This window comes from Lepeophtheirus salmonis, chromosome 9, assembly GCF_016086655.4.
Source record: "Lepeophtheirus salmonis chromosome 9, UVic_Lsal_1.4, whole genome shotgun sequence".
NCBI lineage: Eukaryota > Metazoa > Arthropoda > Copepoda > Siphonostomatoida > Caligidae > Lepeophtheirus > Lepeophtheirus salmonis.
This window is the reverse complement of record NC_052139.2, coordinates 15,811,103-15,824,086: the sequence shown is the minus strand read 5'-3', so window position 1 is coordinate 15,824,086 and position 12,984 is coordinate 15,811,103. Positions and strand designations below refer to the sequence as shown.

The window sequence follows — 12,984 nt, the reverse complement described above, 5'->3', positions numbered from 1 at the left end:
GTCAATGAAACCTTTCCAGTGTTTATTCACAATTCGATGGTACATTATGTATACACAATGAAAATTATGGGAATCGATAAAAAATTATGCCAAACGAAGCTTACCAACAAATGAATATTCAATTAGTATAACTTCACCTTCCAACAGAGGATGAAGCATGGACTCATTTTTGACTTTCTACGACTTGCTTAAAATCTATGTTTCCTTCTTAAATTATAAAATAAATTGCTTATGTTCTACTGTATCATCTCTCCGGGACTACGACATTCAAGAAATATTTCCCAAGGTATGAGAAACCCTGATATGTACATATAGCTAGCGAGTTCCTGATTTATCACAAAGACGTGCATAAGATAACATTGAATATCTGATACAATCATATGGAATAAAAATAGTTTGTATGTACACATATCTAAAATGACTTGCAACCCAAGAGTTTGTAGACTAATTACAAGGCTTGTTTCAGCGAACAATCATGTAGATATTATCAAAAAATATTTTTAAAAAATAGCAGCTCATGGAACAAAGTTAATTACCCAATATTTTCAAGGCTGCCATTTTTTTTTAATTCCTCTTACCAAATAAACAGCATAATTTAGTTATTTTCAATAAGGAAAATATATTACTATTTGCATCTTTAATTTTATAACTTGAAGATACGATCAAAAAAAAAAAACCCTAAATAAATATTGAGTATCCAAATACTCAAAAAACTCAAAATATTTTTACTTCCTCTCCCTTGTCTGCCTAAAAGAATCAATTTCATCACCATAGGAAGTATATGTGTGTGTGTATACATATACTTGATTATTTCGAAATAAGCACATGCATGTATTATTCAATTATCTTCCTCTCCCTAGTATGTACTCTCCACGATACATATATCATCAAAGGATCTAAATGAATGTCCAAGGTTCCATTAAAAAATAAATAAATCAAAAGCTTACCTAGAATAAAAGGAAATATTATATTACAATAAAAAGTATATCAACAATATATGACACTTGATTGTGTAAAACACATAATCACTCACTTTCTATACATAATTCTGTCACAAAGGCTTAGTTTAGGGGACATGAGTACCTAATTTTAATAATCTTAAATGTTGTTTCTCGTGTTGTTTATTTTTCCGGGTCAATTTTGGTACCGGGGTGCTGACACATTTAAAATGATATTATAATCATTTGGAATTTAAATCGATGCATGCCGTGCCAACACGTCATACAAACATTAACCCGCCGATAATGTAACTACTAAAATTTCTGATCCTCCCCTCACAACTAACAAAATTGCCCTTTATAAAACAAAAAAGAATGAAAAATGGTTCCCTAGTTCAGAAAAGTCATCAAAGTTCTGAAACAAAAATCCTACGGACGACGCGCTTGGGATAAATTATCATCTTGAACTCAATATGCGTAGTGTTGTATATATCCTTATTTATTCGATCTAATCCAGTCCAGTCTTAGGCCCGGTCCTATCCCTCTTTCGGACCGGTCCTTCGGACTGATTAAAGAAAAAAAAGGTTGAGGGACGTCATCAAGGGCTCAACTTTATTAGTTTTAGAACTGATATACATGACTGAACTGAACCGGGCCGAGACTGAACTGAAGTTTGAAATAAGGACCAACACAACACTAAAAGTGCTTGAGTTCGATTCACTGTCGCTCCTAGAGAAGGATATATACATTATGCATAAAGACTTGAAATACATTTTCTAGGTCAGATAAAGTCATTATAATGTTTACCTATACTTAATCTGTACAACTCTATCTGACCGATTAAAGGAACATCTAAATAAATTGTATTGTGACAACACTAGTTGAGACTCCATCCAAAAACCTGTTTGCCCCGGTTCGGTATTAGTATTGAAGGATAGTTTGGTCTAAACTGCAGTTTGAACATGGATCGAAGTTAAATGTAGACCCGAACTACATAGACTTTTTCTTAAAACAAGGTGATTTATTTTTTGTTTTGTTTTTAGACAGAGTTGTATTATGAGACCCTAAGTTTATTCAAGTTGTTAAAATTATAACTGTCTCAGACCGGTCTAGGATTTCCAGATAGAAACCCTTCAAAAGTTTCCTCAAAAAGCTTTACCCAAATTTACACATTTAAAACAATATTAAACGAAAAACATTTTACAATTCCAACTACCTATTTACGAAGTCAATCGTCCTACTGCAAAAGGGAGATTAATTAGCACAGGCTTGGCAACAAACCTTGTCTTAATAATAAATAAAAATAATGAATAAGAATCAAATTATTATTATATTTATTTTAAAGCTATCTAACGTGGGTGATTTGATATTTCATTCTTCTGTATATTCATAAAAATGTATTTTTTTACAAATACATACATTAACGTAAACATGGATTTACTTATTTCATTTTGATTACAATATAACTACAAGATAATTAAGAGATAGGTACTATTTTAATGCATATAGCGCAAGGAAATGAAGGTAATCCAGTTATTCACCATACTTATGATGTATGTACAAGTTGCAACAAGAAAATGGGATAAATAAATTAGGGTATCCCATTGATGAGAACAATGCAATGATTGAATATTCCATAAATGCTCGACATAGCAATTGCCCCTACCCACAAAATGAAAGAAAAAAATCAATAAGTTTGGAAATAATAAGGTACATTTAGGAAATATTAGACCTTTTCAAAAAAAAAATCAACTAAGAATGTATTGCTTTAAAAAAAAAAAAGGTCACCAGGAAAATGAGTGCTTTTTTTTTGCTAGTCTCAATATTGAGGGGAAAATCGAATTTCTCTACTACATCTATGATGGCCAATAAAGTGTAATTTTTTACTTCTTTTTTTCATGGAACTTACAAAATGATATGCCTGTGACACTATCTATGCAGTTCAAATGCCCAGTTAAATACACTCCTAAATGCATACTCTGTGACACTATATATAGTTCAAATCCCCAGTTATATCCCCTGCTAAATATATAATAAATAGTTAATTTTGATAAATCAAATTGGAATTATACAAGGCCGTAATCACTGGAGGTCAGCCCCCCTAGTTTTTAATAATAGTTGAGTGGTCCATAGTCACTAAAACCAGCCTCCCTCTAGGAAAACATAATCAGGCTCTCAATTAGTGTTGTGTCGGTTCTTATTCATTCGGTCCAGTACATTCTTAGTCCTTAGAACCATCAGTCTGTAGGACTTTAGGAAAAACACCCTCATTGACGTCACGAGGGATCAATTTTACCTTCTTTAAGGACAGACTAATGGGACAGGACTGGACCGCGGTCCTAAATAAGGACCGACACAACACTACTCCCAATCATAAAACTGTGATAAAATTATCAATAGGTCATAAATATCTGTTTACTTATGTTATTTTGTTAACAAAGCGACAGAGAGTGGCGCTCTCTTGCGGCGAAATAATACAACTCTACAATGATCACATTATTTAATATTCAGTAGAGGCGTATGTTACTCACAAAGAGAGAACTCCGAAAATCCTTCTCAGGATCTGCTATTTTTTAATCAACAAGCTACAGACCGTCATACCGCCTTGCGGATAATATATATATTTCAGTTTGTTCATGCCCTATTACTTAGTAGTTGGCAATTAAAATAGCTGATGTTGTAATTAAATATGGCGTACAATAGTTGTACAATCTGCAAATACGAGTTGTAACCTGTACACAATATGTACAGACATATAAGTATAAATATTTTAACTAAACCATGAAAGATTTAAAAATTGTTTTAAACCGATTGGAGGAGGAAGCGCCCACTAGTGTCTAGGCTTTAATTTATATAAAAGAAAAAAAATTCCCAGAGACGAAAACAACCATTCCATGAATTTTAAAGTAAGGGTTTGACGTCAAATATACCTCTCTCTCAAAAATAAAATACTTACTCAATTATTTATTTGAGATCAATTAGATGATACTAAAAGTGTTGATAAATGACAGTAAAATGTCTCATTAACAAAGGCCCCAGCGCAACATTGTTAATTCATACTAAAAATAAAAGTATGTAATTTAATTTGATACTACATGATATGTAGATAATATCATCAAACATTATCTTATCGTCATACTATATGACCCCATTTCCACTCAGAATCAGCAGGTCCATCAAATACATAGAGCATAATATATATTATATCATGATCCTCCACGCTAAAAGTTTACGTAAGGAATGATAATTATTAATAACCATAATTTAGTTTATAGATGTGTGTTTATGTATAAATTACAAACGTAGCTATAGAGCCCTACTACAGGTGCATAGAGGGATTCACATATACAATCATTTTCAATATAATATGCATTTTGTACCTACACACACATTTATATAAAAAGGTAAATATACATTTGAATAAAATAAATCATTCATCATTTAAAAACAAATCTAAATAATAAATACACATATGTATATGTATGACGATGCTATGGGAAACCATGGTGCTCCTACTTGAAACGGAAATTCACAAGTAGGTACCTATCATATTTTTTTGCACAGCTAATTTATGCAAAAAACACACAAGTTTCAAGTACGTACTCTATGTGTATAATATTATATTTATATAAAGTAATTCAATTTAGTAAGAAATACACTTACATATGTGAGAGTAAATTGATGTACAACGAAGTCAGGGATAAAAAAATTCACTCTTCTTTTTCTTTTTTTAAATACGGTTTTGATAACAGAACCATTACAAAATGGAATATAACTCCTTTCATAGATTAGGGTTGCACCAAAAATCTGTTGTGTCTCGTGTCGATTTCTCGGTCCTTGAAAAAGTCCGGAATTTTAAAGGGCATCATTTTCAATAATATTACAGTGAATTGTCTTGCTTTTGAACTAGTTAATAAAACTTTAAGTATATTTAAAGCATGTGATTTTTTTTGCCATTATTCTTAATTTAGACCTGATGGAAGTCTAAATTAGGCTTATTACATATAATGATAGAGACTAATGTATGATGAATCCATTTATCAAAGAGTTTTCTATAAAATTTAGGATGGGACCAGACGTACCGAACTAAATTTTCACACTGATACATTCCTACTCCGAACTGTGTCAAAGTATATTTACATAGCAATGTCCAATAATTTATTAAAATTTGACGACCTATATTTGTTTTTATATTCAGAGTAAAATTTTCAAAGTTTTTATTCATCAAAATATTGTTTGAGTCGGTAAATTTAGCTATTTTTGATCATATCCGATAAAATACATGAATAAATATGAAAATGCTCTGCCTAAAATCTTAAATATAAAACAAGATAATGCAATGTAATCATAAATGGCAGTGATATAAAGAGGGTTTTAGAGGGAAACATTGCACATCAATATTCAAAACCAATACCCTTATGTTTTAGAAAAGTGATTCTCAAACTATGATACGTAAACTCCCTTTAGGGATAGGTTGAAAACCGTCGTAAATAGGTTAGTATTCTTTATTGTACATATATTCCGCTTGGTCGTAATTTGATGGTACTTTGAGATCTTAATAATATTTTTCAGATGGTACACAATGTAAAAACTTTGTGACCCACTGTTTTAGAACATGGGACAAATTTAAAATATATGCACAATTAAAGGAAAAATTTGAGCAAATTCAAAATATATTTTCCTAAAAAAAAGATTATGATTCAAATTTAGTGCAATTAAAAAAAAGTTGAATAGTTCTACCATTAAAAAAATCCCATAATAATTCTTGCCCGAAGTGCCTAAAATGACCTCCACAAATATTTAATTGACTGGATCCTGCTATACTTAGGTATTATTATATAACCAAAGAATGGAACAAGCCAAGTTTGAGTCTGATCATGTAAGAAACTCCGAATTCATATGAATGTAAATTTCCTACAATTTCAAACTTTGAATACAAAGATGGGTCAGTCATCAAACTTTAGACATTGAGTGTCCTTATAAACATAGGTTCATTACAAATAAACACATTAAATCGTTTTTCAACGATATGCAAATATTTATAGGATTTTTTAGGTATACAACGTTGAGAGACTGCTCAAAGAAAATTTCTCTTTCAAAGAAATTATATTTTCATATGACTATCCATTTCAAACGGAAGGATTATCTACCTATTTCAAAATATATAGACCCACCCATATGTCAATATGTATTTTCAAACATGAATAAGAAATCCCCATAAACTATAAAGACCAATGCTTAGTAAGTTCAAAATGACACTCATATAACTAGTACGAATTATTTAGATAAACTAACTTTGATTTGCCTACTCATATTATATTCCCTACCTATGTCAATTAAGTACATATTATCCTGCAGTAAACATATATAAAAATGGGAGGTTTATATAACATTAAATTGTTTCCTTATTAATATTTTTGAGGAGAACTGCATTAACAGAAAATCCTAGCAATTAATTAACATTACAAAACAATGTCAAAGTTGAGTGCAATTATAATAAAAGACCTTGAGAAGGGATAATTGACAATTTGCTCTCAATATGATAATGTAATATAATCACTATTTTTGAGTATCTTGGAGATCATTAGAATCCATTACAAGCATAATAAAGATAATTGAGAGGAGAAATAACAATGTGTGTGTGTGTACCAATCATGGACAAGGAAATCGGAACGAAGAAAATGATACTACATTTATTAACCAATTATCAACTAAAGGAATTTGTTAATGAATTTACGAATCCTAAATGACTTATAAATTATGTAAAACGAACATACCACTACGTAATCAGATAAAGGTAGCTAGAGAATTGATATAGCCTTGGATCTACACTCAAAATACATTGTACATGTACTATAAATATCCTCCCAAGGAGAAAGTCAGAATAATAAAATCTCTACCATAAATCACAAGCATGAAGGCACCCCCTTTCTCTCTAACTCCCAAATCAACCCCTTATTCATCCATCCTTATACACACTAAAAAAGAATACATATAAATGGTTGGAAACTGGCTTTAAAAAATTTTTAAAAAAAAAAGAACACACATAGCATATAAGGATATCAAAATGAATAAAACAAACATTTCAAATCGAAATAAACGTATGTCATTGAAAATTTAAATGAAGAAAAAACGTTTCAACAACTACCATAACATTAAATTAGAATATGAATATGTTTATACAACAAACTTTTATAAAATAATTTTACTTCCTCTGGACTCTTAGAAATACATTTTTTTTAAACACCAAATACATACTTATGAACCATGTATGTGTAGTATGTAAAGGATTTATGAATACTTGATGACAAGTTCAAATGGATTTGATCAGTATGTAGTGAGGAAGCCATGAATTTAAATCAAATATTTAATCGTGATTGAATAAAGTATAATAAGGGTAAGTAAAACACTTTATTTAAACTACATAAGTTCAACTCATAGACGGATAGTTCAAGACAATATCCAAAGAAGTCCTGACTTGGAATTGAATTTTTTTCAATGGACTCGATACCATAAGAACTCAGGACTTGATATGGTGACCAATATGAGTTTAGAATTGCGGCCATTTGGCCTCGGAATGGTTTATGATGAATTCTCATTTTAACACGGATATTTTGAGGAATTGACGTTGTATACATTAATGTACAAAGTCCAACTAAGCTATGAAAGGAATTTATTATTCATGTACCCACTATTTACTTCTTGTCTGGGTGACTAGGGACTAATGAAATAAATATCCGTGGTTTTTTTTAACTAGGTTGCAATCCAAATGAAATATATAATTGTACTTAATATTCTATCTAGTCATGGAATTTGAGTCTGGGTTTGGAACCAAGTGTACTTGCCGGGGGGTCCGCAGGATTTAAAAAAAGTATTTTGCCATAATTTCTAAGTTATAAGGACAAAAAATACTTTATGTTGGGGAGAGGCCTTAAGCCCACCCCATCAACAACCCTGATTTGGACTAAAATACAGCTCAACAATTAGCCCATGATACATAAGAGTTCAAATAAGGGATTTAATAAACGGAATAAATACAGTGTGGAAATGAGTGTATTCAACATCATCTTGTTTCTTTTTTTAGCTTTAATACAGTCATGAACATAGTAATTACTTTGAGATAAGAGAGAAAAAAAATCTAGTAAATCCTACTCATGGCATGTTCAAAAACATTAGTAAATAAGATAGAAATAGTATCCCTTTGAAGTTATATCTCAAAAAGTTATTACAACATGTTATTATTAATTAATATAAAACTCCATATGAAAATAACAGCCCTATTGTCGTCTTAATATGGGTACTTGGAAGATCATTTTGAAGTAAAAACTCAAATGCCTATCTCTCCCAAGGAAAAAGTATTTGATAATTATAATTATTTTGCAGGCAATCAAAGGAATAATGAAGATAAGTGACTGGGAAAAGTGTTTTGTAGTGGTTGAATCATTTTTATCATCCAAGTGTATTGACTAAAATAACGACATATGTTTAAAAAGAATTTATAAGAGTTGTAACCCTAAGGACTTTCGATATGTTAAAAAAAGAAAGAAATGGAAAATGAACATGGCAATCCTGACAATTTGCGTATAATTCTTAAAAGGAGAGCAATTACTTTATCTACAAGCACCCGTGAGTGGAAGAAAATAAACCCAAATCCACCTCTGTATCCAGCAAGGACATAGGCAGAGATTCCATTGTGGATCTTCAATTCTTCCTATAGAGACTTTCATTCACAACTCCCCAACAAATCATAAATGTTTTCTGTCATTAATATTGTTACTTTATACTTAACTTGGACATTTTCTCCTCAAGAATGAAAGGATAATGAAAACAGCTTTGGAAAATACTAAATACTGCTCAGATGGCAAACTATAAAAATACTCGCAAATGCTTAGGATTTGGACAGCTCCAGGAATGAAAAATTAATTTTGTTTCAAAGAGTTTATGTTTTATATATATTATTATATATTGTATCTTTGCATGATGTCATTCATTGACTTGAGAGAGAGAGAAATGGCTTAATTTATAGTTATTAGTCAGTACTAATGTCTATTGTGCATTTTCCAGGACTAAGAACACTTCAGCACAAGGAAATTTTTATCTTACAATTTACATATTTTACAAATAATATTTATAAATTATTGTTTGTTTATTTCTTAGTTAATAGTATCTATTTTTTCTGGTGATATTTTCCTTCATTTCATGAAGAAATACTGTAGGAGGGCTTCAAGATTTATATTTCAAGTCTGTAGGAATGGGAGTTTTGGGGGAAAATATAAAATAGGTGGACTTTGATGAATGAGCAATTAATGTTATGAAACAAGATAAAAAGATGTCATTAGGTAATTATGGAATGTGCATACTAAAGTGTTGAAATGCATTCCAATAGTAAAACCAAACTTCTATGTTATTCTAATTAAAAGTGTTCAATCAGTTAAGTAATATTCAATACCCTTAGAAGTTGCAACCCATGAATGTGTGGGATTCAATCCTTTGCCATTCATGAATAAATAAGAGTTTGCAATTAAAACACTTCCATTCTTTCAAATATATATTAATATTTCATTGAAGGCTCATCAGATGAGAGCACTCAAGGATGCGGAAAAATGGACAACACATCTGTTGCCAAAAATAATCAATCACAAATAAAGGGACAAAGAATAGGTTTCTTACTTCTGATAGACTCCAGAGTCCGAGACTGTCACTTTTTTCTTGAATAAACCTGTTGTAGTTTTCTTAGATTTGTATAAAACTGTTACGGTTCGACTAGAACTAGAGCAGCAGGATGATCTCCGGGAAGAACGATCCGTGAGGATCGTTCCGGGATCAGAATCCATAGTAAAGCTGAGTGGGGAATCCATTCCAAATCAATGTGGAACTCTATCAAAATTATCCCTCAACTCCAATCACTGCTTATTATTAATCAGGCATTCATGTATAGAAATGTACGCACATAACTCGAAAGAAAAAGAAGGACTGAAGTATTCTGAGTAAAACAAAACAGAAAGAGGAATCCACCAATGGACTCGAGCATCTGTTTCTTCTTAAGAAGAAACAAAAAAAAGGCGGGTGGGATGACCGGATCACAAAGCACGCGCGCTCATTTCTTTTCTTTTTTCTTAGAATAATAGTAAAATATCATAAAATAAAAGTACCTATGTTTCCACTAGGAATAAAAAGGCAGCAGTAGTATCGTTCAGACTGGATATTAATAAAAGTCACCACTAAAGAAGAAGAAATCAGGCCTTTCATATTATTATTTCTTAAATCAATTTAATTATACACTTGTAAAAGCAGTAAATTACGTCTTTGCAAATACTACTTTTCATAATATTAGGATAGAACGTAGATAATAATAAGTAAAAACTGTGGGGAGGAAGGAGGGGGGCAAACGTAAACGCAGGAAACAGGTGGAAAATCATACAAGTGCCCAAAGGTCAACCATTAAACGAGAAAAACACAAACAACACACAGGTGATCTCACTTCCGGCCTTTTTTTTATATTTTGTGATCAAACCACCCTATTTATCATCTTACATACATACAAAATAAATAAGAAGAAACTATCAAAATAAAAGGATTCGCAGATTTTCCCTTTCCACTCTTTTCCACTAAGCCATTCAACTTTTGATCAAAAGTTGAATATACACTGTTCTACTATTATGATGTAGTTATATATATGTACATACATAATAATGTTGATTATATCTATCAAACAAAATGCATCTTGAGTGGATAGTCAGGAAGGAAGAAAATGGGAGCGTCTGTAATATAAACCTTTAACTCTTGCGCAAGGCAAGCAACGTGGAAATGAGGGGCATGTTGTAGCCTTACAATAATAAAGAAGAAGTCTATACGAACCATTGTGTAGCCTATAGATAAAAAATACACAGAAACTCCTTGAAACCCGCTGACGGTTTTTATCAAAATGTCATATGGTTTTATATCAGAGTATCTTTTCTCTTCGTAAAACTACGTATAATTAGGTTGCATAGTATATTTGCAATCCGAATTACAATTTGCATAATTTAAATAGAGTGATATTTCTTCTTCTTATTATTATTTTCCTAAATAAATAGATTAAGAAATAAATTTTGTGTATAAAGTCATTTAATAGTATAATACCTATGTATGAATTGACTGTTACAAATAATGCCTCAAAAAAATAACTGTTACTACCTTAAAAAGGATCTTAAAGTATGTAGAGAAAAAGATGATGGCACAATATGTACGCCAATATTTAAAGGTAGATAATACCATTGATAGTGACTGATAGTTATGGACTAAAGCAGCCAGCCATACACATAGGAAATCATTCACCCTTGCTTCCATCTCTATCTAAATATCCACTTCCTTGTAAATGATGAGGGTGATGATATTAAAACATATTATTAAGATTTTAAATAAGGAATTCAACATTCCAACTCGGAACATAGATTGGGTTTTGGCATGAAAAATCCTAAACAAGTCTGCGACCGTATACATTTTTGAAGGACATATTTAATATGGTCAGGATGGATTATATTGAGAAATTACGTCCATACTGTTTCCACAAAAAAAAAAAATCTTGATCAGTCTCATTTAAAATTCTGCCCCGACTATTTTTATAAATAAATTGTTCATGATGTAATGTGAGTTTTGAAATTGTGAACATCGGTATTGTGACCCCGTACGAAGCATTTAATATTTACGTCTCCACCTTTATTGTATCTCGCAACCATTTCTATTAATTAAAACTAAGGAAAAGGCCCCAAATTCAGTTGGAAGTAGTATGAACATTATTCTCACCATATGATTTATTAATCTATAATAATTAATTGTTCATAGCTTAACAAGAGCTAATTATAATTCAACCAATCAGCGTTCAGAAGACTGATAAAAGGAAAAGAAGCAGAAAAATCAACAGTTGACAACAAAATACATTGTAAAATTTTATGTTAGTGAGGAAACGCTTTGATGTTTTCAACTCGTACCTATGCCTAATTAAAGGAGAAAATTGCTCCAAGATCAATGCGAGTGTCTAGACTGAAATTTCAAACCAAATCAGTCTAGAAAAATCACATACGACCGAACCAGAAAAAAAAACACAACACTCTTAGACCCAGTTACATCAATTGCCCATGATAAGTGTTCAGTCTACTCTAACTTATTCATTTGTAATGCTTGATGGATGACTTTTCCATGTGAACTATAAAATTAATTGCATCAAGAAATATTTTGATGCCATCGTGACATTCCATATTATGTCATCATGGTACCTTAGACAAGTAGTGTTGGGTTTCAGTCTAAAAATCCAATACTGGTCTATAAAATTATAATTTTTGTAGCACCAAACTAATTCAATTCAAGATCAGTCTATAGCGGTCAACATTAAGCCTGTACAAAAAAAAAAGAAAAGAAGGTCTTTATGAGACCTATTATCCCACGTCCTTAACTATATCTCAGTACATTTCATCCGAAAAATGAACAGAAAAAAGGGCCAAAAAATTTTTTTCAAGTAGTAAGCCAATTCTTCCTAACTATAGAATAATTATTCGATAATTGTTAGGAATGATTTAAACAGCTATTTTGAAATAAATCAATACACTTTTAAAATACTGATAGGGGGGAGGGGATAAAAAAATCCACAGTTACCAGCAAATACAGTTCAAATTTGTATGTTAGTGAGGTAACGCCATGGTGTATATCCTTTTTCAGAAAATATGAATATTTTTTTGGTCCATGTTTCCAAATTCGGTCCATGGCTTCAGACTGCAGTCTCAACCAAAATATTGGCTCAGAATTTTAAAAAATCATTTCTGCTCAACTCACTAACAAACGATTTTACAGCTTATACCAATGAAATAGTTTCTTGAAAGAACATAATTATTTTCGATCTTAATGATTTATAGCATAAGTACCATTTATATATTATTATGTATTTGGAATTTGGATAGTTTAGACTCATTTTCTTTTGATTTAGTAATGTTGGCTACAAGTACAATTCTAGGATTGTTAGTTTTTGTATCATATGTAGATTATAGATGGATGAGGATGGATTGATTAGAGA

General features: G+C 31.0%; 1 protein-coding gene across 11 annotated transcripts in view; it reads right to left on the bottom strand.

Annotated features, from left to right (window-relative positions):
- The window catches only part of LOC121124185 (uncharacterized), a 385,250-nt gene that overhangs the window by 83,148 nt on the left and 289,118 nt on the right, over positions 1-12,984 (bottom strand). Inside the window, exon 1 of one of the 11 annotated variants that reach the window (XM_040719315.2) lies at positions 9,609-9,981. The exons of the other annotated variants lie outside the window; for them this stretch is intronic. Within the exon in view, the coding sequence (XP_040575249.1) occupies positions 9,609-9,796 (188 nt within the window). The 5' untranslated portion in view covers positions 9,797-9,981. Of the gene's footprint in view, positions 1-9,608; positions 9,982-12,984 lie in introns of those variants that run through there. 11 annotated transcript variants of the gene reach the window in all.